We start from the raw sequence: 27907 nt of genomic DNA on the forward strand, positions 1-27907 counted from the left end.
TTTCTCCCAGTGTGGCGTTGGCTAACACTCCTTCTTCATATCAAACACAAAGGTCAGAAACTGCTGCTGAGTGTGTGCATCATTGCAGACACTCTCACCCTTTCTCAAACACCTGATTCATATACTGGGGTCAGATTATGATCATGAGAGAGAGTGAGAGGGGAGGTGAGGATAGCACAGCTAAAACTACACATCTCTTTTTTTACACATGCCCTATGGACAAACACATGCACACATTCTGTATCTGTTTTCTTTCCATCAAGGCCCAACACTATATCAACCAGTGACACCATCCCCCCGGGGTAACATTTTTTATGGCCAAATGCAAGTGGCTGTTTACGGGCCTCAAGTGTTTCTAAAAAGCTCTAATAAGCTACAAAAACTAGAAAATGACTGAAATGGCAGATTAGGAGGCAGTTTAGAGAGAGACATGGTGAGGATAATTGTAACATGGCAAGTGCATTTATGATCAAATCATTTAGGTCTTTCAAACTATATGGAAAAAAATAGCTTGAGAGTGAGGTTTTCCTAAAAAGTTGTTGTTTTGCATACCTCGTCCGTCCAGACTGGCCAGACTGCAAGCTCCTCCCAGCCTGTCCCTCCTGTCCTCCTCGTTCCTCTTATCAGCGTGCGATGAAAGGATCTCCTGTGAGGACGACTTCAGAGCCGGGATGGAAGTACGAGTCCTCTTTGAAGGGGAGAATCGAATTACTGCAGAGCAAAAAGGAGAGTGTGGGGAAGACAAGAGAGAGATAAAGAGTCAAGGAAGCAGAAGCAGAAAGAGTAAGAGGAGAGGATAATTGGAGGAGATAGTGGAAAGAGACGATTATCCTGATTGATGCAATGTTCGCACACAATAAAACGGCAATGCTCTGCCTCCAAAATTAGCAGTCAAGTCATTAAACTGTTAAAATGCACAGTGATGATTACACAAGTGTCCCCTACGCCATCCTTATTCTGCCTCCCAAGCAGGGCATGAAATTAAATCCTTTCCTGTCATCTCCCTCTGACGGGACTTGCTGATGGTTAATAGCACGGCTAAATCCTCAGATCGTTGCCTCAGCCATGTTAATTTCCAAAAGGGGGGTCCTGCATGGTTGCATAACATTGTTACTATATTTCATAAATGGTTTGAATGTTTCGGTCGTAAATACGACAGAGGATCAATCAATCTGTCATATATCGATCAGCTCTGCATGCCTGATTTCTGTGGAGTTAGAATCAGAATCAGAAATACTTTATTGATCCCCGAGGAGAAATTGGTCACCTTACAGTTGCTCCTATTCTAGAATAGAAATATACTATAAATAAGCATAGAGAAATTATAAGAAAATATAAAATAAGAAAATAAGAAATATGTAAAAAATATGTGCATGCTGAGAAATGGGATCTATTAATGTGTTAAAAGGCAGGCGATTAAAAGGAGAATCAACGTCATCCTTACTTCCTGGACTGAAGGAGTTTATTGACGTTTTTTTATCCACATCAGTGGTTTGTAACTGTGTACTTTTGTTTCTGGATTGCCAAACAACAAACTCAGTCTGTTTTGACTGAGGCAAAAGAAAAGAAAATAAAATGCTCTGTGTGATCGGGAGGACAATATTCCAGTTAATGTAACAAGTGAATTACCACTAATCTAATATCTTATAATGTTACAGTGACTCACAAGTGCCCAGCAATAGACAATAAAAACTGCCTACAGATCGACTCTTCTTATCAGGCCAGGATTTCCTACTTCCAATTGCTGCCCCTCTCTTTGTTTTTTGTGCATGTGGGCTGCTTTCCTGTGTGTGACGATGATCAAACTGCAAACTTACGTTGAGTCTTCCTGAAGACCCGTGTGCTCATGAACTTGAGGAAGCGGCTGGCATAAAACCCGGGCCGGTGCACAGAGACGGAGTCCTGAGGACAGGCAGAAAAAATACCAGGCTTTTAGAGTATGTGACCAAATAAAAGGCTCATTCATAAAAGTAGCAGTGTCAGATTTGAGTAGGGTATCAACTTACGCCATCGTACACAAGGGCTTTCCACGAGTGTTCCAACTTTTTAATGAACCTGGGGAGAAACAAAACAAGAAGAAGCCTTGTCACAAATGTATCCACTTACACCAGAACTTCCCCTTTATGCTTGTTCAAACCTGAGACTCTTCCCCCTTGGTGCAACACAAATTTTTCATCATTTTAGCAGAAAATACATCATCACACATCTTTGAGTGAAGCAAGCTACCAGAAATAAGGCAGGTAAGTGGAGACAAGTTGGGCTTATTCATCCTTCCTCCCTGACCCGACCTCGCCTCACCCACTTTGTGTGCATTTGATGCCTCGACCAATCAGGCTGACACAGATTTATGTGATGCTTTTAAATTTCCACAAGTCTGAAAAGCCACTGAGCCAAAAGGCTTCCTCCTCTGTTACCCGACGATTTTGCTCTCCGGACAAAAAAATCAATGTGTAAATAAAGAAGACTGATAGGCTGCTGTGTCCATTTAAATTGTGTTGGATAGAGAAAAAGTCTTGAGGCCTTTTAGGGGTTTGATGAAGTGGCTTGTAGCTCTTTCCATCAATGCAGGGTGATAATTCAATATTAAGAGGTCTTGTTGTAGGGCAAGCATCAATCGAAGCAGTTACTTTGAGAATTATGACATGTTGTCATACTGAGTCCTTAACTATTCATGCACATTCCCTTTTAATTGAGGGAATGTCTTCATTAGCTATTAATGAGACATTTAACATTTCAGAAATTGAGACATTTCTGCATATAATACACTCAGTTCTAAATGGGTTTAGTGGCCTCAACAGATAAATGAATTTTCTGATCAGTATTAATAAGAAAACACCAGAATTAGAAATAAAATGACAGCAGGTTTATAATGTCATAAAGATCAGTACCTGTATGACTGTAGAATATCTATGATACCCAGGAAGATGAGCAGCTTTTCTTCTTTGTGTGTTTTGGCAGGGATGCCACCCATCCTAAAACAGAGTAAAAACATAGCAGCAGTCAGAGAATATCTACTGTGCTTCTTCTGCAATGCATGACACTGTTCAAATAAAGGCAATGTGCCCACGTACTTTTACAAATGTTTGTAAAAGAGGCACTTACAGTATTTACATTCATGTGTATTGCTGTAAATACGCAGATCAGTGGCTGTGTTTGTATTTGTGTAGCTATGGTTATATGAAAGCCTGACTGTGTGTACACTTAGTGTCCTGTGCGAGGTATGAGCATGGTTGTATAACTGTGCCTGTGAGAGAAAAGGTGGATATTAAGAGACAGACAAAGGCAGAGTGTGAATGCCCAAATATGTGCGCATAATATGTGTGTTTTCCCTCAGCTGAGCTGACTCACGTGTCGTCTGTGGTGAGGGCTTCAGCAGCCTTGCCGTCTCCTTGGATGGACTCCATGGCAGTGGAGTACAGCACCCTCTGACCCACAGGTCTCCTCCCGTCGCCCCCTGCCTGCCCCGGCTCACCCCCCTCTCTCTGGCTCTGGTCCAGGACGTGCACACCCAGCAGCAGGCTGTAATCCATGATCTTAAAGCTCTCCAGCACCTGTAGAAAGTTACAGGACATGCAGTAAATGCAGGAAATGCATGATGAGTCCATTGACACAAGACGCATTGTAATGACCTGTTTGAACACTGAAAAGATTATTCTCCTGGACTGAATGCTTCACCTTCAGCTCCCCGACAGTAAATATTGTGACATTATGAAATGCTTTGAAAAACACAGTTTTTTTCCTCCCAGAACACTTTTATCACCCAATACGCTGCAGACCTAGCAAAAGAAAATATCTGTTTAAACCAGTTTTGAGCTAAATAAACAAGGTGTTTCTCCACAGTGAGCCAAGTGTTTACACACTGACCCGTCCGAGGAGCCTTTCGCCCAGTTTCCCAGAGACTCTGCGACTTCATGTCTCTGAGTGCTCGAGTAAAGCAGTCATGGCAAGACAAGGGCAGAGAGAAAGGCAGGAGCTTGATCTGGGAATGGGACCAGAGTCACTGTCAGGTAGCCAGGCCTATCTTATGACCTACACTGGAAAAGAAAGTTACTGTACTGGTTTATAATTCTTGACTTGAATAAGTAAGTGTTTAAAAGGGGGTGGCAGAGAAAGAGAAAAAGAGAGAGAGTTGTCAGAAAGGGAGAGGTGAATATACTTATGCTTTCCATTCAGTCCCTTCAGTTCCCTTCAGTCAGAGAACAAGAATCAAAAACTCTCAATAAATCCTGTGTCAGAAAACTCCCTGAAAGAAGAAATTGCCAAAAACACAACATTGTGACTAAGTCTGATGAAAAGTTTATCATTATTGTCTTAGGCATTCTTACTTACACTCCAGAAATAACACATTCCTAAACCTAATAGGATTGGAAGCACTAAAAAAAACTTCTGATATAATCAAAGAGAGCTGTGACCCAGAATCCAGAGAAAACTGGCCTGTTTTTGTGAAGAATGTGAGACCAATAGTGTTTTGAAGTTGACCTACAACTTCGTCTCATCTTTCACTAGATAAGCCATTTTCAATGCATAGTCAAAGAAGACGTGATTAGTATTAGTTGTAAATCCAATTTGCATCTGTAATAGAAACTGCTGAGTGATGTGTAAAGTCATAGTCACACACATTCATACTCAAACACACACACACACACACACAAAATAGACTTAATGACTGACTCAAACAAACACTGGGGCTTTTGTCTGAGCTTTTCCTTTTCCATATCAATGATTTGCATCCCATCACTAGAACTCCCCCAGCATATTCAAACAGCAGCCATTTTGAATAGAGCCACACACACCAGGCTGCCTACAGAAGGCCATTACTGTGTGTCCTGGCCCCAGCTTTCCCAGACAAACAATCAAACCGTCACAGCAGAAAGAAAACAGCTGCATTTCTATGGTTGTTTGTGGAAAAGATTTTCTTTGGATTCTGAAAAATACTGTTTATATGTACAGGCACAGAAAAATATCAGCTAGAGGAGTGTAATAGAGGCATAACAGCCAAGTGTTTGGGTCAAACACAGCTCAGTTTTCTCACAGTGAATGGGAAAGTATAATCCTAATACTCCTGTAGGAAGTGAGCTTTGTCACAGCATCCCCTGATCCTTAACAAATCTCAGTTGTTTGTCAGTATATTCCACCCTGAAGCACTCCTCCACCCATCTATCTCTGTGCCAGTAGGGCGATAAAGCTCCCCATAGTGCTCACTGGCGTGCCCCACTTTGCAGTGACACTAATATACTGCAAGCTCTTAAGTATGAGTCTGTCTGCTAGGTCTCTCATCCTTGGCATACGCTGACTCTGAGTCCAGGTACAATCACAGAAATGTATCTGCTAAAGTATGCATCTGTAATACAACATATTGTACAACCTGCTACCCATGACACAACATATCAGATTAGGGACATGTGGCTTTTAACTTATATTTACCTGTCTTTACCTTAAATTCAGCAGAACAGTTCCACAAAATTTCTATATTTTGGCACTGTCTTTTTTTTCTTCTTCTGTTCCTGATAAAACGTGTTCCAAAAATAAAACCTCTTGTCTTGTAACAACTGTAATAATGTAATTTTAAAACAATTTAAAAATCACTTGTTTCTGTCTCTGTTCTCTGATACTGTGAACATAAACGGAACATTATAAGACATCTGAACATGTCACCATGGGCTCTGGGAACTTAGGCATTTTTCACTATTTGCTGACATTTTATAGACCAAGCAATTAGTAGAAAATAGATAGATCAATAGATTAATCGATAATCATTAGTTGCAGCCAAGTAGTTGCAAGGTCAAGACCTTGGTCTTTTGCAGCTGAGAGTGAGAGAAGCCATTGTTGTCGCAGGATCACATGGCTGAGAGGAGGGGGAACCATACACTAAATGGTTGTTTATGATTGGTTACATAGGCTGCTATGAAACCCATTGTCCAACTTCCAAGAATGCATGCCTACATTGTCTGAATCATTATTTCTGCACTCGTTTGTATGGGAGATTAAGGGACTCCTATTTCACAAATTCTCAAACAGAATTAAGAGTACGTAGATGTCATTTAGCCTGGGTTATCCCCAACATGACGAGGCCTCAACTGTCAAACATTTGCTATGAACAAAACTGTCTTAACAACTTGACATCATCATCAGCATCACTATCATCATTGTGTCTGTCTCAAAGACGGCTGCAGCACAGTCAGTGTAATGCAACAGGGACATGATTCTCTGATTCAAAGAGATTCACACACACACACACACACACACACACACACACACACACACAGCACACAGAATTATTAAGGCCTTGTGTTGTTTTGGCATTTGGCTAGTATCAGGGGAGCTGCAGAGTAATGGAGAGAGTAGACTTAAAAGGAAGAAAACATACCCTGCATTTCCCTAGGAGTGTCCCACATAGCAGAAATATCTGATCCTCTCAAACACACTGCTCATCCTCCTCTGTCTCATAGTTCTGCTTCAACTCAACTCCTCCCACATTCCTATGAAACAAATCACAATACTGCATGCACTGGAAAAATAGATAAAATGTATTTTTCAGAGGCCTCACCACATGTACTTTCATAGGACAACAATCCCCTTCACCTTCCTCATTCCCTCCACACCCCTCACCCCCTGTTGCTTGGCTTCTGCCGACCCCTCCTCTGTGTTTTGGTCTGCAGCCTCTCCTGGGGTGACAGGGTTAGCTGCTTACTCATGGAAATGGACAGCGATTCTGCTTAGAGGGCACTTTTCCTCCCGCTCAGGAGGAGAGCGCAGGAAACCATGACAATAACAAACTGTACAGCTCCTGCTCAACAGTCTCACATACATATATGCAGACACACACACCACACCATATACTTTATACATACAATATATGGGACACAGAGGCCTATACTTGCACACATAGCGGGTAGACAGTGCATGTCGACGGTACGTTTGGGTAAGGTTGTAAATGTGAGTGTGCTGCCAGGTTAAGGAAACACTGACATAGCAAAAAGGGTGAATGTCATTCTGGCTGCAATCTGCTTAAGAAAACATTAAAAAGAAAATAGAGGACATCAACAAAGTCAGCATATTGGTTAATGAAGAGCAGGGCCATAACCGGAGAAGATCACGTGAAGTTCCTCTGAATTTCTGATTATTACTCTAACCCAACATTACAAGACCCAGGTCAAAAAGCTTGTGATCCAGATACTGTTTGACTTAAAAGGTGGGAAAGCAACAGTTGTTTACACCTGTTTACACACCTTTCCTCGATGGATACTCCCCTTTCCCAAAAGAGCAACACTAAACCACTGGCAGAACCAGAAAATTCTTTCATTTAAATGAAAGTCAAAGTAATTTCATAAGTGGTGGAGGATATATTCAGATCCTTTACTTAAGTAAAAGCACTAATACCACGCTGTAAAAAGACTCAAGTAAAAGTCCTGCATTGAAAATGTTACCTAGGTAAAAATATGTAAGTATAATCAGGAAAATGTACTTAAAGTATTAAAAGTACAAGTACTCAATGTAGAAAAGTGAACCTTATGACTGTTATATTATTATTTGTTAGGTTTAGCAGTATGCTCTTTAGTAATCATATTAGTAGTTTCTTCTTTCTTTTTGACTGGCTGGTAGTGGGTGGGGCTTATCAATTAACCAAGTGACCCAGGTGCGATAAGGATTCTGGCTAGCAGCGTCCAGGTGTGATTCTGGCACTGAACCACTGTGCACGACCACGAGAGTGAGAGACCCGATACCAGAGCAACTTTTGGCTAATCCTCGCATTTGAGAAGCGGGAACCAGGAAATGTTCTTGCATGAAACATGACTTGAAAAATTAAAAATGTGAAATGATTATCAAAATAGTTGCCAATTAATTTTTCTTTCAGTCGATTAATCAACTAATCGTTTCAGCTGTACTTGTACATTTTCATGTTTTGTGTGCAATAAAAAAAAAATCTTAAATTGTAAAGTAACTAAAGCTGTCAAATAATTGTAGTGGAGTAAAAAGTACTTGAGTAAATGTACTTTTTTTTAAATGTACTGTACATTTCACCACTGCATTTCATGTGTAGCATAAAATTTGCTTTTCGATCGCACACAAAGGAGAGCAGAGGAGAGAATAGAAGAGTGCTCTGTTACTTAGGCTAAACCAAATATACCCACAGCATCACACTGTTCATTACTGCTAACTCCTTTCCATGCGCCATCAATCACCGTTTGGCAATAAATCAATGAAGTTTCTTCTATTCCCACACACTAAAAACTGAAATATTACAGCTGAGGCTGGTGTAATGGAAGTCATTAAGTTGTTTGCTGAATGGTGCCATGCATGGTTGCCAGGTCTGGCAGGTTGGCTGGACCCAGCAGGAAGTCTGGCAGGAAGTCTTTCTTCCTGGTCTCTGGGCCTCATCTGATACACCGATCCACACTTACAGTAACATCCTGGTCAGATTTCAGGTTGTAATATCAGAGGATTCTATGGAGGAGGAATGTCACTGCACTATATATATTTAGTTTGCTGAGGAACCAACTCAAAAGAATTATTGTACAGTTTCACAATCCAGTGTTTTACTGTTAATCAATCCTGTTTTTGTTACATTTCCAGCACATAACTCTGTGGTCTAGTAGCCACAGTATCTCAATTGTTGTTATTTTAGAGACAGAGGATAAGCAAATCAGCAATTCAGCTCTTCTGTTCTGCTTCTTTTGCTTTTTAAAGCCTGGAGGCTTGTTCCTTGCCCACAATTATAGTCCGCAAACATGTCAGCAAAATCTGAAAATATATTGTACATGGTTCTTCAGTCTCCACTACTACAGTAGGCTGTTTTCACAAACACGTTCTCCGACACTGATGTAACGTAGATAGACAAAAAGGATATGAAATTCTGAAGTGTGAGGTATTTCAGATAACTGATTTTGTATGCTGTTGTCTGTTTTCGTGCTTCTAAAAGCAGGGAAATACTGGCCTCTGCGTTAAAATAGAGAAGAATGCAAGCCTTTAGATTGGAGGACTATCTTTGGATCGAGCTCTGAGTCTCTCACGCTACCAGGATCATGTCTTAATCACATTCAGTGTTTGGAGAGCTGTCATGTACTGAAACATAGCAGCACAGAGACAGGAGAACAGAGCCCGGGGCAAACAAGCTTAGACTGAACACACAGTGAAAACCCACTGAGGTCCCACTGGCAAACACATGGAAAATTCTCTTTTCAAAACATTCTGTCACTCTCCTGAACTTGTACACGATGTGGTTAACTTGTGCTTATTATGTGTTTAAGCATCCATAATCGGTTACAAGAATGAGAGGTCAGTGACATCCCTTCAACAGCTACTGTATGTCCCTTCACTCCAGTGAATTCCCAGGTTCAAAGTAATCTGCTCTAAGCTCTGATATGGCACATGACATAATGTCCATGTGGGGCTTCCTTTTATGGAATAATAGTGACCTTCCTGTTGTGGTATGACTTTGCCATTTCAAAGCCAGTCTAATGAACAGACAGAGACAAGAATGAGCACACAAAATCCCTTACTCCACACAGTGCTAAAACCACCTACCCGACAGTCTCTCTGCAGGGTCTTCATTAGGTTGTTGTACGTTTCTGCGTCAAAGTAAAGCCCTTCTTCATGCATGTCCTGGAAGTCCAGATCTTTGTAGGTCGGACAAGCCTTCTCTCTCTCTTTACGGGACGCTCGTCTCTTGTAGGTGGATCCCTTCAGGTCGTATTTGTAGTGCATTTTGACGGACCGCGGCAGCACGTTGTTCATCACCACCAGGCGGATGTTGATGCCACCAGACTGGATGCAGTACAGTCCGTAGAACTTGGGCAGCAGGGTGCGTGGATTCTGATTCAGGTTCTGTGAAGTGAAAGGCAGCTTAAGTCATAATGCAGTGACCAGGATCAAAATACACAGAAACAATTTCATCGATTTGGATTACACTTTTACATTAATGTAATTGGGCTATGTTTTTGGAAACTTTGAGTTTGGGTTCTGATTTCTGAATGGCTATATTGTGTTGCAAATTACCTGATAAATATAATAGGTTTTTAGCTATGTGGCTGCAGAAAACCCCATACATGCGACTTTGTTACTGTTTGTGGAGTGCTTTACTTTATAAAAAATATAATTTCATTATTTGGTACTGTTTAAAAACTAAATAAATATTGTGGACCATACATTTTCTGTTTTTATTACAATCATGTTTTATCACAAGTTTAAATGGGTGCAGAGGGTCAAACATTTAGGTTGCAAGTATGAAAAAGGGAGCAAAGGATCAAATGTTTGACTTCTGTACATGCAACCAATGTGTCCTCCATCCCCTTGACTGAGACACTTTTCAGTCTGATGGTGCCCTACTGCTGGAGCTATTGAGAACATTTACTGCATATCATTAATGCCACATCTGATGAGTGGTCTGTTCAGATTTAACACTAAGAGGGTTTTAGACACCCATTCAACACTCAGAAGTGTAGTTTTGCCACCTCACCATGTGCTGGAGACCTCATGAAGCAATATATATTATGTGTAATATATAATAATATAATATTATGGTGTCTCACCATGTAGTACCCAGGCAGCAATCTCTGGAGAAACTTGGCCTCTTTGTGCTGGACGGTTTTAATGATGAACTCGTCATCGCTGGTTAGGTAGAAGAGAGAACCGCTGGCCCCCGGGTTGGTCAGCTCAATCAGAGGCTCATTTACCAGGGAGTACTGAGGAAGGAAAACATAAAAAAACAGAGGTCAGACTTCTAGAAAACAGCTTCACTTGGAAGATATCCACACATAAACAGCTCTAAACACATAAACTAATACACAGAAAAAAACATTTTCACTATTTAAAGTTTATATGGAAAACACCATTAAACAAAGATGCTACACCACAGACATCTTTTGTTTATTTAGTGCTGGAAGTGCTGGGTATTTACAGTAAGTCTTCTCATACAAAAGCACCAGGTTTCTATTCAATTACTTGTTTTAGTGGCTCCATACAGCATCCACTCCGCTGGGAAGGCGTTCCACACATTTTGGAACCTGGCTGCAGGGATTTGCTCCCATTCAGCCACAAGAGCATCAATGGGGTAAGACACTGATGTTAGGCAATATGGCCTGGCTCCTTAAAATTCACCCCCAAGGTGTGGGATGGGGTTGAGGTCAAGGCTCTGTGCAGGCCAGCCACGTTCTTACACATCAAAGTCAGAAAACCATTTCTTTATGGATCTGGCTCTGTGCATAGAGGCACTGTGATGTTGAAACAGGAAAGGGCCTTCCTCAAACTGTTGTCACAAAGTTGGAAGAACACTGTTGTCTAAAATCTCATTGTATGCAGCATGTCAAGGAATGCAGGTCTCTGTCTACATTATTTTCATTGTTCAAAAAAACACTAATCAGTTAATTGCAGAAATACCAGATCTGGATCACATGACTCCAAAGCAAAATCTGTCTGCTTCAACTTCAATGAAATCTACAGACATTTGACCGTTCCTCCTGACAAACAGGAGGGAACATGGACAGAAACATATGCTCCTCAGCCGAGGGTAATAAGGAGCAATTACTGCTTGCGCTGCATCTCAAAAAAACACCAGAACGGATCGAGAGTCTTCATGCCAACGTGTGAGGGAGAGCTGTGAGAGCGGCCGACTGAAGAGAAGGGTTAGATGTTAATCAGTGCATTATGAGTGCAACATGTTCAGAGGAGATTAGAAACACTGGAGGCATCCACTCTCCCTCTCGAGGGACTTTTCCACCGTCTGCAGTCACATTGAGTTACCAGCACAAACACATCCACAGTCTATTGCATTTGCATTCAGGATACTGTGTGTGTGTGTTCTCTCTTTTAATTAGACTCTGCTGTGTGGCTTCTGTCTGAATGAATTCATCATCACCTCAAGGACATCAATCATCAGAGTACATCCTCTAAGCTGCAGTTTCTTATGCCATCCTCCCTCTATTGCCTTGAAGTTAAATTTCGTCTCTGTGTCTGCTCCATAGCCTTTTGTCTTTCACTCTGCAGAAACAAATTTGGCATTTAAAAACAAGAATGCAGCTGGTGGGGTTTTGAGAGGCTTGGAGGCAGACAGAAAACAGGAAGATGGCATCACATCATGATGAAGCCCAAACAAGATTACACAAAATCTAATTTTGTTCCAAGCAAGAAGCATACGTGTAAATAATAAATAATAATAATAAATATGGCAACAAGGTATACTCGTGAGCAGCAAATTAAATTAACATACAGGATGGCATGTAGGGTACATAAATAAAGGCTTTGACAGGGGTGTTTGAACATGCCTTGTGAGTGATATTAGATACCCAAGGCTTCAGTCAGAGAACATTTTCACAGACAGAAACACAAGTGAATCTCTTCTCAGAATCTCTTTAAAAACATTACTCTCTCTTTCTAGTTCTCATTCAGTGTTTGTCATTGATTCTGCTAGGAAATCACTGAATCATCTGCTGCTTTTATTCAGCACTGGGAGCTGGTTAAAGCCGTCGTAATGAGGGCACACTCCGTTAGCTCAGTCATTACCTCCACTATCTCCACCACCCCAATGTTTTGCCTCGACTTCATCCTCCTATCCTGTCTTTCCCCTGCACAGATGGTGTGTGGCATTACCCGCCCACTACTCAAATACACGTTGAATTCTGTGACAATTTAGTAAGCACTGAGGTGGAAAATTAGCGTTCAGTCAGTGGGAAGTAATTCAGGACAAAGACAACCAGCAGGCCATTGTCTCTTGTTTATAGGAGCAATGGTCGTTTTTCTATTAGTATTTTTGACATATGTATATATAGAAACAATGGAACAAAGTATTCATGAGGACAAATAAATGAACTACTGAGCAGAAATAAAGTGTGTGGTTCAACATAGAGTATGCTTACACCAGAGAGATTTAAAAAAATGTTAAATGCGTTGTTTGAGACACACTGACTAAAGCAATAGTTCAAAATTTGGGGAAATACGTTTATTCGCTTTCTTGCCAAGAGTTATATAAGAAGATTGATACCACTCTCATGTCTGTCCGCTAAATACAAAGCTACAGCCAGCTGGCAGTTAGCTTAGCTTAGCATAAAGACTACAGCTACAGCTAGCCTGGCTTTGTCTGAAGGCAACAAAATCTGGCTACCGGCATCTCTAAAGCTCACTAACTAACACGTATTTTGTTGGTTTAATCCATACAAAAACTGAAGTCTAAAAACAACAATTTGTGGTTTTATGTGGGGTTATGTGCAGGACTATTTCTTGGCCAGGAGCAGTGACTTCCTGTCTTTTTTTCTGGGTAAAACTCTAACATACAGTAGGTGAATTTGATCTCATGTTTCATAGTGTCTTACTTAGGTATACAATGTTTATGCTTGATTTGATTTGACGCTTCATCCCCACACCCACACCTGCATGATATTTTGAAAATGAGTTGGTAAGAAGCAAAAGGATTGAACTTGAGGACTGGATTATGAGTGTGCATAATCGTGTGAAGGTTGAACAAATAATGACCAGCTGGGTCTCAGCCAGGTTTTAGTCTTACCAGGTAGTCGTCTGGTTTGATGCCAAACAGATCCCTGAAGTAGCGGAAGGCCAGCGGGGCGTAGGTCTTGAAGCGGAAGTCAGGATAATGATGTGCTGGGGTCAAGTTGCTTCCCTCACTGGGATGTGCAATGAATAACCAAGCATGCCAGGAAACAAAAACATATAATGATATATTAGATACATTATTCCAACACTAACTCAAATAAGGGGTGTAAAGAAACCCTTTCACATTATATAAGTGAAACATGCCACTGTCATTAACACAGTCATTCTCCAACCAAGGATCCCATGCAGGCAGCACCAGGGGGAAAGTGAAGCCAAACACCCAGTCTTTGTGCCTGGGTATCTAGGCCATTGACTCCCAGTAAGTGTATCAGTGGGCCCTTGTAATGTGCTCCACCCATGCATGAACAGGCTTCAGTAAAGTTATCTATGGGAACCCAGATTTACCAGTATTGTGGTGACAAACTGGCCTGTATAGAGCGCTTCGTCTGGAGACTGAAGGTGGCTCTGATTACTGAATCTTAACAATACCACACAACATATGAGCCTTGACTCTGAGGGGGAGAAAGGGAATAGCAAATAAAAACAGCAAACACACAATATAACCTACATTTTTTTGTTGTCTTGACTGGACAGTGAGACCTGACATTCTCAGACGGGCTTCAACAAAGACCAACCCTGTTTTGTAACCTGTGTCCGCGGGGAACACCACGACACAGGAGTAAGCACGTCTGATAAGCTTAGCACAAATCAGCCATCAAGTCTTTCTTCAAATAAACTCTCATTGAAATCAATCACACTGACCCTAAATCTACAAGAAGTAAGTTAATAAAGGCTTTTGTTTTCCAGGGCATCTCTAAATCTGGTTAAAATTCTGAGGACTGGGATGGTTTTCTGGGTAAAGAGGCTACTGTGTTGTTGTTTTGTGCTGGTGCCATATTCGGTAATGGGATACAGGCAACAGTCAGGCCTTGCTGCATATACCTGTGATTACGTTACAGTGAAATCTAACTGGTCTGTTTAGTGCGTGAGGGCAGCAACAATTATCTATCATCAGTGACTGACAGTCCATTATGGTAACGCACGCCTCGCATGGAAACCATTGAGCAACACACAGCACCTGGAAATGTTTCATTCAGTCTAATCAGAAAGCCATCTGTGTGTGTGCCTCTGCCTGGTGAAAGACGTGGGCTGGTTGTCAGAGATACATGCACTGGGAAACAAAAAACTGTGTGTGTGTGAGTCAAAATGATCTGCAACATCTCTAGGCATCCAAAACTAGACTGATGGGACAAAAAAGGTGGAAAAACCTCCAGAGAGGAGCAACAACAAGAGGAGGAAGAGTGGGAGAGAAGTGGTGAGAGGGAGGGAGGCAATAAAAGCATCTGAGAGCCCTCCCAATCACTCAGCCGCTCTCACAGGATACTCTGTCAGTGAATTGAAAAAGAGGAGTTTGTGTTTGTGTGCTGTTACAGAACAGAAAAGAAATACAGAGAAAGTATGGAGAATAAAGAGGAAAATGATTATGTCAGATGCTGTACATAATACTTACATTTTCCCTCCCCACTGATTAAGTTTTGTTTGTTGTTTCTTGTGTAATTTTCTTTTTTCTCCTAACCATGTAGCCTTGATTTTTTTTATTTCAGTTGGCTTTTCCAGTGAAAAGCTGGCTCTGAAGATAAGACTAAAACTTCCGTTTTATTTCACCATTATGTGAAAAGCCTTGACATTGGGTGCAGACTGAGGATGATGTAACATGCTTGCTTTCATATGTTGTACTTCACTATCTCAGCAAAGCTACAGCAGGTTTTTAAACATTCATCACTGTAGGGCCAATACCGAAACCAAGAGTAACGTCTGGCTGTTGCTGAGGAGCAGGGCAGTAAATGTGCGTGCCAAGACCAGGTTTGCATAAACCATACCATGAGTTTGCATATCCTGGTGCAGGATCTCAAATGTAAACCACAAAGTATTTCCTAGTAGGACTCCAATTCTCTTCCTGAAGCTTCAGAGGTAAATACAGTGATGATACATGTAAAAATAAAAAATAAAACAACTAGTGAACACCTTTTTTGTCATCTATTTCCTTTTGTAATCTTTGCATGTTTTTCAGGATAGGACATACAAAGCACATTTTTAAATAGAAAATAGAACATAATCAATCCATTCAGACAGCTAACATCAAATGATGAGATCCTCTAAAACTGACTATTATCTACTGTGAGACTGTAAGTGCTAGTAAGTGACATTGTCGTACTGATTAATTGTAAAAATAGATACCGTATATACCTGAGCATCAACTGTGTGTTAATGTATGTGTGAATACATGAGTCACACTTTCAAAGAATTCTTGGGTCTGTTTTGGATTATATAAAATGTTTCTTTAAAGCTAAAGCCAGCCTGAGATGACGGAGCAGCCACACACTGACATATGTTTTGCACTGTGGCACTAAGAGGCACACAGTAAGCTGATTTTACAGTTCTTGGCAGGATTATCCACTAGAATAGTTTTATTCCTGCATCATGACTTCGACTAGCAAAATTCACTTTGTTGATAAATGATGATGGTGGAAGTTTGTGGTAGCAGCATAATTTCTTTGGACTGGATGTCCAGCGCCTGCAGTTTCCATTCAACATGATTAATAATAGTTTTAAATGTTTTTAGTACAAGACCCAGACATATAATATGTGAGTGGGCAGACAGGCAAAGTTTAGTTTTAGTCGCTTTCCATTTATTCGCATTGCAGAGTCAGGAAACTGTCACAACCCAAGAGCAGCCTGTTACCACCTACACATAATCTGTTTCATGAAGCAGCTCTCTGATTCACTAGACCAATAACATTGAGCTTATGCAAAAGTCTGGCTGTTATTTTGATGACAATGTGCAAACTATTACTACACAAATAACTGTATACTGTATACTGTATGTTAAACGAGTGCTTCCGAAAATGGATACATTATAGAACATGTCGTGCTGTGTATGGAAGCTGTGTGCGAGTATGAACGCATGTCTGAATGGGTTGGCGCTACGTAACACTGACCTGGGCAGAAAGACACTCTCCACCACATAGAAGTCTTGCATAAGCACGTCTCTGTCAGGCTTGGAGGTGAGGTTTCCCACTGTATAGCCAATACCAAGCTGAATGGCCCCCTTCAAGGCCGATGATGTGGTCTAGATAGGAAAGTAGAAGAAAAAACATCACATCAGTCAGGCTGTTATAGCATACTGTCACTGCTATCCCCATTACATACACTGTTACACATTGGGTGTAAATGTGAACGATTGAAAAAAAAAATTTGCAAGCCTGAGAGTGATATTACTTCTGTTTGAGCCATTTTTGTATTTGTATATTTTGTATAGTACAATTTGTACTAAAATATAGTATAATTTCAATACAAACACAATAAACCCCAAGGCCAAAAAAGGCTGGGATATAAACATACTAGTACTCTTGTTGAGTGGGTAGCCACTACAAAAAAAACATTGACCAGTTTTTTTGTTCCAACCTGAACAATGGGACTCTCACTGTGGAGAGCCTTGTAATGGTGACATCTTAAGAAATGCTGCCATAAGCAGTGATGTCTAAAGTAAAAAAAAAAAAGAAAGAAAACAAGTGAAAGAAAACAAGTCTGACCCCTGCCAGCACTGGCAGGGGTCAGGACATTATGTGCTGTACAAGAACATTTATAAGGACTCATGTGACTCACAGGCTCAGAAGTAAAGATCATTTGGACTTGTTGCCTCTAAACAGCGGCATTCCAAAATAAATGTTGTGGATGCAGGTTCACATTCGTCTTAAGAGGCAAATAAAACCAAACACAGTGAGGCTCTTGTATGAATAGTCACACTTTTTACCTTCTTATATGTTTTCTCTCTGCTTGTGCTCCACAGCCCGCTCATCCCATTTTCTGTTGTGGTTGACATCTGAAAGAGACATAAAGAACTGAAATATAACCATGAAGTAAAATTACTGGTACTAATGTGATCTCTTAAAATTACTGTTTTCATCATTAATATGGTCAACAGCATAAACTTACCTTGCTTAATGAAAAGCTGTGCACAACAAACAGTGATCAGGGCGACATCTCTTGATTGTCAGCTTTAGCAAACATCAGGAGGTTTGGATCTGTCAGGGGACCCTCTGTAGGAGAACAGACATGCAAAGAGTTATTATTAAACAATATGAAACCAGGGCAAAGAAACGCTCACAGCCTCGCCATTAAGTGAAGCTGCTCCAAAGTTAAGATGTGACAAGCTGAAGATGGGAGAGAACATGTCCACCAGCAAAGATTTCTTGATTAACTGCGAGGCCATTTTAATGCCATCATTCTCCTATTAATCTGTGCCTAATATGAGAGGCAATTTAGTTCTATTTCTAAACTCTCATTGTTCTCGTTAGTCTTGTTTTGGAGAACAGTACAATCCTGATTGTCAGTTCAGCTGTAGCGTCACAAATCGCACTGTGCAGATGTAGAAAGCACACTATACTTAGACATTTACTGGCACCTTCCTCCTCCTCCTCATCTCTGACTTCTTTATTTTCATAATTCCTTCCATATTCCAGGCCATGTGTGTGTTGGATAAATAACACCTCATAAAGAAGCAGAGCTGCAGAGTGTGTATGAATGAGGTGTAGCTCTGGGGCTGAAAGCGACCTGCTGGTGCTGCCCAGCTTACAGCACAACCAAGTCCTTACTGAGCCACAAAAACACCAGTCTGTCTCATTTCCTCATATGTTCTCCATGTTTTTCACTGTACGACTCCCTGTAACTCTCTTTCCTTCCCTCCTTACTTTTTTCTAGCTTGCTTTCCTCATGTTTCACTCCTTCACTCTCCTGAGACAATAAGAGAGAGTGACACAAGTCAATGAAACTGTGACATAACTGTTCCTCAATGTGTGTCTTCTGAGTGAGTGGGAAAACAGGGATACAGACGAGGAGTAAGGAGTAGAGGCTTAATAGAAACACTGGCAAAATGTGGACCTGTGTCTGATAAGCTCTGGCAAGCCTGCAGTCAGCACTCCACCTGCATATAAATGCACCTGCAGGTCTCAGAGCCTTGACTATTGCACAATGTCTTTGTGCTTCATCAGCACTTGCAGCACCATGTCCTCCAGTCACCTGCTCTGTGACCAGCTATCACATCCCCATCAAGTCAGAATCCATTGCACTGAGAATATACACACTCAAGGGAACAATGCTGGTGAAAAAAAGCACCAAATATGTTGTAGCCATGTATTAAAATAGTCTTCAAAAGGAGAATTGTGTCTTTAGATGAATACATGTTGACATACACACACTGATTCAGATAGTAAAAGAATGTAGCAGACACTAAACTCTTATCTCCAGACTGGGTCCTTATCTGTGTACCAGCTCTTTTGTTGCTATAAACACAGAGCCAACACCAATACAGATACATTTTGGCTGGAAGCACACCTCCCAACTACAGCTATGTGTCTATATTTGGCATCTATGCATCATTTATGCCTCTATCACCTTTAAAATAATATTCAGTCTTTTGTGTTCCCCTCTTAGGAAGGAACGCAAGCACATCTGGTCACATAAAAGTTATTAACTCATCCTGAATGAAAAGATGATGTTTGTCGCACAACTTTGTGTTACTGGAACTGAGGCAAAAGTCGCCTGGAATGCTCTTTACAAAACAAAATCCTTAGCTGTGTCATTAGTATCGAATCAGAATATATCTATTCGCCACTGTGTAACGAGGTGTTGATCCACCTGAGCCATTACACTGTATGACTGGCTGTGTGCTCTGAACCTGAGGAATGTTAATGAGCCTGCCAGCCTGTCTGGCTCTCTGCTCAGCCCTGGCCTGAGTGTCAGTGTTAAAAGGGATTGTTTGGACCTCTTACTCTCCCTCTCTTTCTCTCTCACCTGACCCCACAACCCAGCCGGTGCTCCAACAGACTGTTTCCAGAACAATCTATGTGAGGCATGCAGCTGCAGTGAACAACAGCATGTTTGTTGTTCACCTCAACAAAAGAGAGGCAGACAGATGGTTGGACATGTGGATGAGAATGGATGGATGGATCATCCTAATCAGCCGTGTCTTACCATTGTCATGCACTCCCATTGCAAATACCACTAGCAAACAGGAGTAAAACAAGGAAAAGAAGAGAGCACATTTACACTGTTACACATATGTAAAATGATACCTTGTAAGTTGTAAGTCACAATTACATTACTATAAGCTACAAATACAAGCATGCATCTTTGTCAAATCAATACCTCTGGCAAATAGTGGATGTTTTGTGATCTGGATGAGGACCAAATCCGTAAACTGATACAACTGATCAATAAAAAGGAAACTCTGTACTTGAAAGTCTAAATCTGAATGAAAACCACTTAGAACTGGCCTGTGTAGAGGGGTTGAATTGTGGGTTGTTTATGAGCCTATGTGAAAGTCAAGCAAGATCATAACGACATCATAATGTACGTCATGGTAAAACTGTGCAAGACTATGTTTGCACAATGTAGACCAGAGAAACTTTTCGATGGAATGGGGGAAAATACAATCTGGGTTAATTTCCATTTCACATAGTTGTCAAGCCTGGATTTAACACACAAGCAAATATATGATACACAGACAAGGCAACTGTCCAGTAAAAATGTAAAAGACAAAACCTTTGCAACTGCAAAGTTTCTTGGCAAACTCACAACAGCTCTTCATGTGACTGTGTCAAAACCCAGACTTGGTCAACACATGTACTTTTCATTCACTTTATCTTTCCTACTTGTGAAGCACTTTGTGACTACTGCTCTTAAAAGGTGTTATATAAAGAAACTTTACTTACTTAGCTCTTTTCTCCGTCAGTCTCTCTGTTCCTAAACAACTCTCTTCCCGCTCGTCCACACGCCCTTGTCAGAAACTCTACCACCCTTCAAACCAACACACTTGAGTGCAGATCAAACACTGGCTCTTATGCCATATCTCCTCCATGGTTTCAGGGATATTGCCAAGGGTGCCAGTCAGCCCCAGTGGAAGTCAAATAGCCACTCTGAAGCCAAGCAGTCTTGGCAAGAAAAAAATGTTGCTGAGAGAAAACATGGGCTGTCTGGTATGATGAAAATGCAGATCCAATGCATCTGAACTGTCAAAAAGTAGCTGTGGTAATATTCCCTAGGTATTAGGCAAAGGTAGCGGTAATAATAATGAAGGCATGAATCAGACAGATCAATCAGCCAGTCACCAGCCATGCTACACACTTGTTTTAGAAATGATACATAATTTAAAAATAGTTTATCTCTTCCAATAGGGAGATCTGGTTCTTTACAATAAGGTTGAAAGTGGAACAGCAATTTCCACAGTAGAGCACAACCATTTTCAAACAATCTGATCATAACATCAGGGCTGAGAGGTATTTAAGGAGGCTCCCACAGTTTCTATCACCAGGACACAGATACTACATGTAGGTTACTTTTTGCTCTGCTTTGCTTCACTGGACTGCTGGGCTTTCATGACCTTCACAATCCCTGACCGTGAGATGTTAGATAAGCACAGATATCTGGATTTGGATGAATACAATCAAGAAGATGCATGGGGAGTCAGCTTAGTCCCGCCTGCAGGGGATCGGCTTCATCAACTTAACTGCTCTGATCCTTGACTACAGCTCACAGAAACTCCACCCAAGCAAAATTTAACTCAGACAACTTGTTCAATGCATTGTTTGTATTTTTTAATCAAATCTCTTTTCTGTATCCAAAACTGCAATATTCACAGGCAACATGATAAATACACTGAAATAATGTGTGAACTAATAGATAAAATAAAATCCCAAAATTCTTTGGGATTTCTTTCTCCAAAGTACTGTATAACCCAAGGCTGAACATATACAGTTTGTGGTGTGGGGCAGTAGTCATTATCTTGCGTAAACGACTTGTTTGGTGTGTCAGTGTAATTACATAATTGGCTTAGTTACCCCAACCCTGTAAAATAGTTGCTTGTGTGAAATGTGTCATGTTGTGTTATGAATTATGCGGATGGGAAACAAACATGTAATGTGTGGGCTCCCCTCCAATAGCCAAGCAGAAGTGCTATGAATGACAATAATAAACAAATGATATGTAGTCCTCTACCACCTCAAAAACATTCAGGTTTATCCCCTGGCTGTTGTAGATATTTTAAGACAAATACTGAGACAGGAAGAGGAGTAGGAAATGCTTGGTGGGGGGCAGACAGAGTGAGGGGATAGAGAAGAGACTAACACCGTCCTTGTGAAATGTTAAGTCAAACAGAAATATCATCATTCCCAAAGACACAAAAAGAGATAAAACACATCCAGTTCAGGAGCTCTGCTCTAGTTACACCCAATTCAAACAGACTGCCTAAATATAAATACAAACACACACAAAGCAAAACAGAAAATGCAAACACAAACATATGTGCACACAAACATACAGGTTTTGTGGCCCTGTAAACATAGCCACACATCTTAAACACACACCCTCTCTGTTTCCTCTCCCTGGTGATCCCCACACCAAATGAAGCTGTAAAACAGCAGGCAGATATTATTTTGGATTGTTTTTGGTGCGTTCTGTTCCATATTTCAGGGCATCCTCTGGAGGTGTGTTTGTTTTCATCATCCCTCTGAGGGACAAGCTGTGCTGCAGCTTCAGAGTAGTGTCTGCCTGTCTACAGCAGGCACTACACAGCACTGCAGGGCTGTGCGAGTGTGTGGGGACACTATATGTCTAAACAAGACAAAAAACCTCTGGCCACACTGGCAGCCCATATGGATGTTTGATTGGTTGGATTAACAACATGGAGACAACCTTTATTACTCCTCGTAGGGCAAAAATGGAAGTTTGGCCAAAGGGCAGTACCAAATGGAAAGATTATGTTGTTGTCTAAATCAAAAGGGTTTATCTTAATTTTTAACATGTAACATCCAGTGTGTAGCATGTACACTTAACATGCATGCTAATGTAGTGTAATAATTCATGCATAGCATGTTAGAATGCTAACGTCATCCCGTTAGCGTGCTACAGTATTTTGGCATTGACCTCAGAGTAGATGGGAAACTTTGGTCATAAGTTTTAGATGCATCTTGTCCTGAAAGTGACATCCATCCCATAGTTGGACACTGTTGTGCAAACAGACAGATCAACCCGCCAACAGAACTAGCATGGCTGAAAATACAGTGATTTATGTCTTAACATGATGCTGCAAGAACACGACAAGTGCAAAGAACAGGAGTTCTTTACAATGAGAACAGCTACTGTCCCTGAGACAGGAAGACAATGGGAGAGAGAAACAGAGATACAGAACAAAAGGTGTGATAGTTTATAATATTTAGTTGGGCGCTTCCAACAATGTAGAACAATGTACAACAAAACCACACGTTAAATTTTATTCAAAGCAAAGCAATTTTCCCAGCAGGACAGAAAAGAAAAACAATCTGCACTGTAATGATGCAAATGCAAGTACATAATCACACGATATGGAGCAAGACAATGAATATATTTTGTTTTCTAAGACAACATGAATGCCAGAAACCCAGGGAAAGGATACGGCTTATGTATTTGTAATTCAGAGAGTGTCTCTTCTAGTTCCACTCTGAATGAAAAGCAGCGAGGAGGAGGTCACCCTCTGTGTCCAGAGAGTCACATGATTCAACTGAAGGAATGGAGGGGGGAGTGAGCGAAACATAGAGATGAGTACATAGAGAGAGAAAACAGAGATGATGTTCTCTAAAGACACAGAGGCAGGGACAGGCTGCCCTGGTGGGGCGATACAGTACAGCACGACACTCTGAGACAAGGACTTATTACAGCAGGCTTATTATATTCAACCACCTTGTCATATCTACACAAAGCTACCCTCAGCTCCTAACGTCACAGCCCATGGAAAACATGATCACATGACAAAGAGAAGAAGAGAGAGACTTGCCTATCCCCAAGCAAGCCCAGCTTAGTTTTACTCAGCCCTGCCCTGGAGTCCAAAGGTCCTCTTACTCTCCTTTAAGCCACAAGGGTGATAGGCAGGTTTATTACCTATGCATATCACTGTTGGCACAACTGACTGGTTATTATTCTCAGTAGTGGTCAATCATGGGGGTAAGAGGGGATTAGGTCACCCTGCCTTTATTGATCGGAGGTCAGAGGCTGCTGAAGAAAAAGAGGAGGAATTTCATGCTGTCAAATTTCTGCATTTCTCCCACTTCACCCACCCCTCTATGTCTTGCTGTTGGACCGTTTAGTCATCTCTCCTTCCTACTCTCTCACTCTAGCACCCTAGGGTCCCCTGAGTGGGCCTCTGCAAGCCTTGTCATTACCAAGGCAGGAAAGTAGGAGGGGGGCATGGGGGCTCAGCAGGGCCAAAACAACAACATCAAGAAACAACAACAAACACCACAAACTCTGAATTATCTGAATTCCTGCAGGGCTGCCAACCTATCGCACTGCCTGCAACCCTCCAAGCAACCAATCGTTATACAGAGGAGCAAAATTATGAACCAATTACAGCTGCAGGCCTCCTTTAGCAGATTTTTTTTGTCCTCTCAAAAGCTGGTACTGACGTGATGCGAGGCCAGAGAGGGGGGGACTCCCCTTCAGAGGTCATTAAGATCAAAGCGATAATACTGGGAAATTCTACTTCCAGATTCACCTGCTGCAAAGTAAATGAAGGACATTTTTAACAGGCCCTGACACTGGCGTTTGTTGACAGACTTCCCAAGATTAACATACTGTGTCTCTGTACAAACATGAATTTAGGAAGTCCGTGTAGGAGAAACACAGCTTTAAATGATGAATATTTGTCAGGTCACATCATCAAGAATTACATAAGGTACTGTGAATGAGGATTGTTGTGACTTTGTCGTGAGTTTGTATCTTCACTCTTAAAGGGGCATTCCAGTGATTTTGTAGAGTTGGAGAACTTTTGAGAGACTGATTTAAAAAAGAATAGTCAAAATCTGTCACAGAGGCTGAGATATCCTGGCTTTTAGTCCCCTAAAAGTGGATTGGGTTGAACACACAATACAACTCAATAGTGTATTTTAATTAGATCCTCCCTGCCTGGTAAATGCCCAGGTCTTTTAACCGTCCCACCCCCAGTTTGTAATGCAGACTGTTATAATATTGTAGTCTCCAAGCTCAAGCCAAGATAACTGATTTTTCCAGACTTAACATAGCTTCTCCAGAGCCACAAAAGACATTATACAAATGTTTTCAGTTTGCACTCCATGACAAGTAAACAGATCTTCATGTGTAAAATTGGTTGAGTGCCCCTTTAACTATTCACTTGAGTTTTTTCACTTTCAGCATGTGCAAAGCCAAAAACACTTGATTTATTATGGCAATGTAATATCTATTTGTAGGGAGAACCACTGACTCTAGCAAGAAAAGCTGAGCTTATAAACAGGTCTTTTTCAAGGATTTAAAATTAAAAGAACATGCATGCTTTGTTTTATCTATCTCTGAACCTGTTTTGTTGTTCAAGCTTTTTTAATTGCTGTATTTTTACAGAAAATTTTGTGAATAGTTATTACATGAACTTGAAATTACTTTAACGCCCTCAACTTTACTTTAAGTATTACTTATATATTTACAAATACTACAAATCACATAAAAGGGGGGACTTTAAGTTAAGATGATTTCCCATTTGTTCCAACTGGCGTACAGTTTAAGTTCCCATTGCTGTAAAAAATAATGTGGAGGAGCTTTCATTTTCGAATAAATTTTATATCGTCTAGGGTGAACATTGATCACAGTACTGATAAAAAAAGACTGTTAATTTTGAAGTCCTGACTGAGTCCTGGTGGCTATCAGTAGTACGTGGTATGTGCTGACATGAGTGCAGCCTGGCTGATGAATGAGGACAATAAAACAGATAACAGAGAGAGAGCAGCCCACGATGTGCTTAGGTAGAGGTGCAACACAACTGAACAGAGGTGTGGAAGCTAAACCTCATCCAATCAATAGAGTATGTTGGTCAAACTGCCCACTGACCTGTCTAGGCTTTATGCTCCTTCTTCTTCAGCAGTGCTCTGATTCATACTGCTGGCCATGAAAAAAGTGCATCTGATTCTTTGTTTTAATATTTAGTTGAGGCTTTGAGCACTGATTCAATTAATCCAATGATCTGTTAGTCACAATAGTTGGCAATAAATTCCAATTTTGAGCAATTAATCATTTTAGTTATCTATTAAAAACAACAAAAATGCTAGTTAATGCTTCACAAATGTAGATCCTGACCGATAACTCGAGATGGGTAATATATCAGCCAATATTATCCCAGATTTATCAGTATCAGTGTATGTGTCGGCCAATGAGTAAGAAGACATTGCAGTACAGAGATACCAAAGATATAGTTGAGGTCATTTAGAAACAGTGACCCCATTCTAATTTTTCAACCTAAAAATTTTTTCGCTCAATACAATTCTTTAATCAAAAAGTTGTGTTTATGTTTAAAAATAAAATATTGGCCAATATGTCATTTTCAGATTTTTTTAGACAGTTTTAGGCCTAAAAAAATCCAGTTTAGTCAGACTATAATAAAAAGTTGCTTACTTTTTTGTTTCATCAGTTTGAATTGAATACTTTTGGTTTTTTGGTTGCTGGTTTGACATTGTTTAGGCTAAATGACTATTTTAGTCATCAAAACAGTACTAGACTAACCAATAAAAAAGTAATCATTAGTAGCAACCCCTAAAGGCCTGGCACTGACTTACTGAGGAAATAGCAAAGCAGCATAACACACAACACTCATTAACCATCAGAAACTGCAAAACCAACCGCACATTGTATTGTAGGACATTCCACAGCTGCAACAAGTTAAATCGCAGTAAACTGAAATACAATAACTCCAGTAATGTCCACTACAGGAATTAATACCACGTCCTCAGAGTCACACAAAGATGGATGCTGCATTTTGTTTTCATATAATGTTTTCAAGCTGTATGGAAACACCCTACAAATAATCTTGAATCTCACTCTACAATGAAATGCATCACTCACTCTGCTGCTTCACTGAAATTAAAGTAAAGTGATCTGAGTAAAGGTTCCTACAACTGAGCTGAGAAAATAAAATAATGATATGGTGCTGAATAACCTGAGATGACGAACTCTGGAAAGAAAACAAACACTCTTGTCACCCTTTCAACTCTTTGCCACTGGGACGTGGCACATTAGCAGTTCGACCCAGATTATAACACTGTAGGCGGGAGTGAGAGAGGATCCTCTGAGAGAAGAATTAGAGTGGGCGTAGGAGGAAGAGAGGTCACACTAAACACACACAAACATTACGAGGTGCCGAATTTCATTATAACAGTGAGGCATTTTTATTAGAACATCTTGAATGTAACTAGACCCAATGTGGGGCCACACCCCTGTGTGCAGACACAAGGCACTTCGGTCAGTCAGACCATTATCAGGAATGCGAGAGAGAGAGCTGAGAACTACAGTTCAGAGCACTGACTTATGTAACTGTCTTAATGAGCCTCATGCCTGTTATTTTGGTCCTACCACTACTGGGATCCCATGGTACAGTATGAGCAGAGTACACAGAGTGCTCTTTGACCCAAAATCACAAGACAGCACTCAAAACTCTATAGCTGTTAATTATTGTGCTACCCTTTCACAGGAAGCTCATACAGCAGGAAAAAGACTAATACTAAATACTAATGTTGGCTTATAAAAGGTGGCCCTCTGCTTTCGATCAGTGATTAATGCTTACAGTTACAATTTAATCACTAATTTAAGAGGGAATCTGATCCACCACAGTAAAAGCCCAAGAAGAATGATTTGTGTTGACAAGATTTTGGCTCTACAGTGCTGTGGCACTTCTGCTGCTACTCAGATGGAAAATATTACATAATGCACAGATGCTGCTCACTCTGACAAGCAACATATCAGTGCAAGGGCGGCAGACAGCACAGCACAGGAGCTCAGGTGCTAGTCCCAAGGAGAGAGCAGAGGATTTGCATATGCTGTTTTCCCTTTCAAACATCCTTTGCAGCAAGCTGGACCACTTGCACTGCCATCCAGTCAAATGAGAAAGAAGCAGGAAGTTCATAAAGGAAACCACATACATGCTCATAATCCTGTGTAACACCTTATCCTTGTCCTAAAGCCTGACTTGAAACCAGTCAGATTTGCATGACAATTCATTTTCTCCAATCATTAATATGTTGCAATTTGATCTAAATTAGTGACTGGTGTCTGTAACATTTCAAGGAACAATCACAAGATATTTTTAACATATGTTGCTTTATTAGTCAGACAATACCATGAAGAGGGCCACAGAATCGGACCCAGGACATAGCAGATACACCAGGATGCTCTGTGACCAAATGTTTTGAGATTAGATGGTCTAGAATGAGGTTAAACTGAAGAAAAAGCAAATAAAATCACAGTACTCTATCAGAAAATTATTCTATTGCATGAA

At 40.8% G+C, this 27907-nt stretch overlaps 1 protein-coding gene across 2 annotated transcripts in view; it reads right to left on the reverse strand.

Annotated features, from left to right (window-relative positions):
* Positions 1 to 27907, reverse strand: part of pip5k1bb (phosphatidylinositol-4-phosphate 5-kinase, type I, beta b) — a 34308-nt gene that overhangs the window by 4839 nt on the left and 1562 nt on the right. The window contains exons 1-12 of one of the 2 annotated variants that reach the window (XM_044195010.1): positions 20316 to 20467; positions 17539 to 17642; positions 17357 to 17425; positions 16542 to 16672; positions 13496 to 13613; positions 10530 to 10682; positions 9526 to 9825; positions 3349 to 3551; positions 2889 to 2972; positions 2007 to 2055; positions 1818 to 1902; positions 553 to 711 (exon numbers count right to left, since the gene is read on the reverse strand). In XM_044195010.1, the coding sequence (XP_044050945.1) occupies positions 553 to 711; positions 1818 to 1902; positions 2007 to 2055; positions 2889 to 2972; positions 3349 to 3551; positions 9526 to 9825; positions 10530 to 10682; positions 13496 to 13613; positions 16542 to 16672; positions 17357 to 17425 (1351 nt within the window). In that variant the 5' untranslated portion in view covers positions 17539 to 17642; positions 20316 to 20467. Of the gene's footprint in view, positions 1 to 552; positions 712 to 1817; positions 1903 to 2006; positions 2056 to 2888; positions 2973 to 3348; positions 3552 to 9525; positions 9826 to 10529; positions 10683 to 13495; positions 13614 to 16541; positions 16673 to 17356; positions 17426 to 17538; positions 17643 to 20315; positions 20468 to 27907 lie in introns of those variants that run through there. The other variant, XM_044195009.1, reaches the window with a different exon arrangement.

Source organism: Siniperca chuatsi, linkage group LG5 (genome assembly GCF_020085105.1).
Source record: "Siniperca chuatsi isolate FFG_IHB_CAS linkage group LG5, ASM2008510v1, whole genome shotgun sequence".
NCBI lineage: Eukaryota > Metazoa > Chordata > Actinopteri > Centrarchiformes > Sinipercidae > Siniperca > Siniperca chuatsi.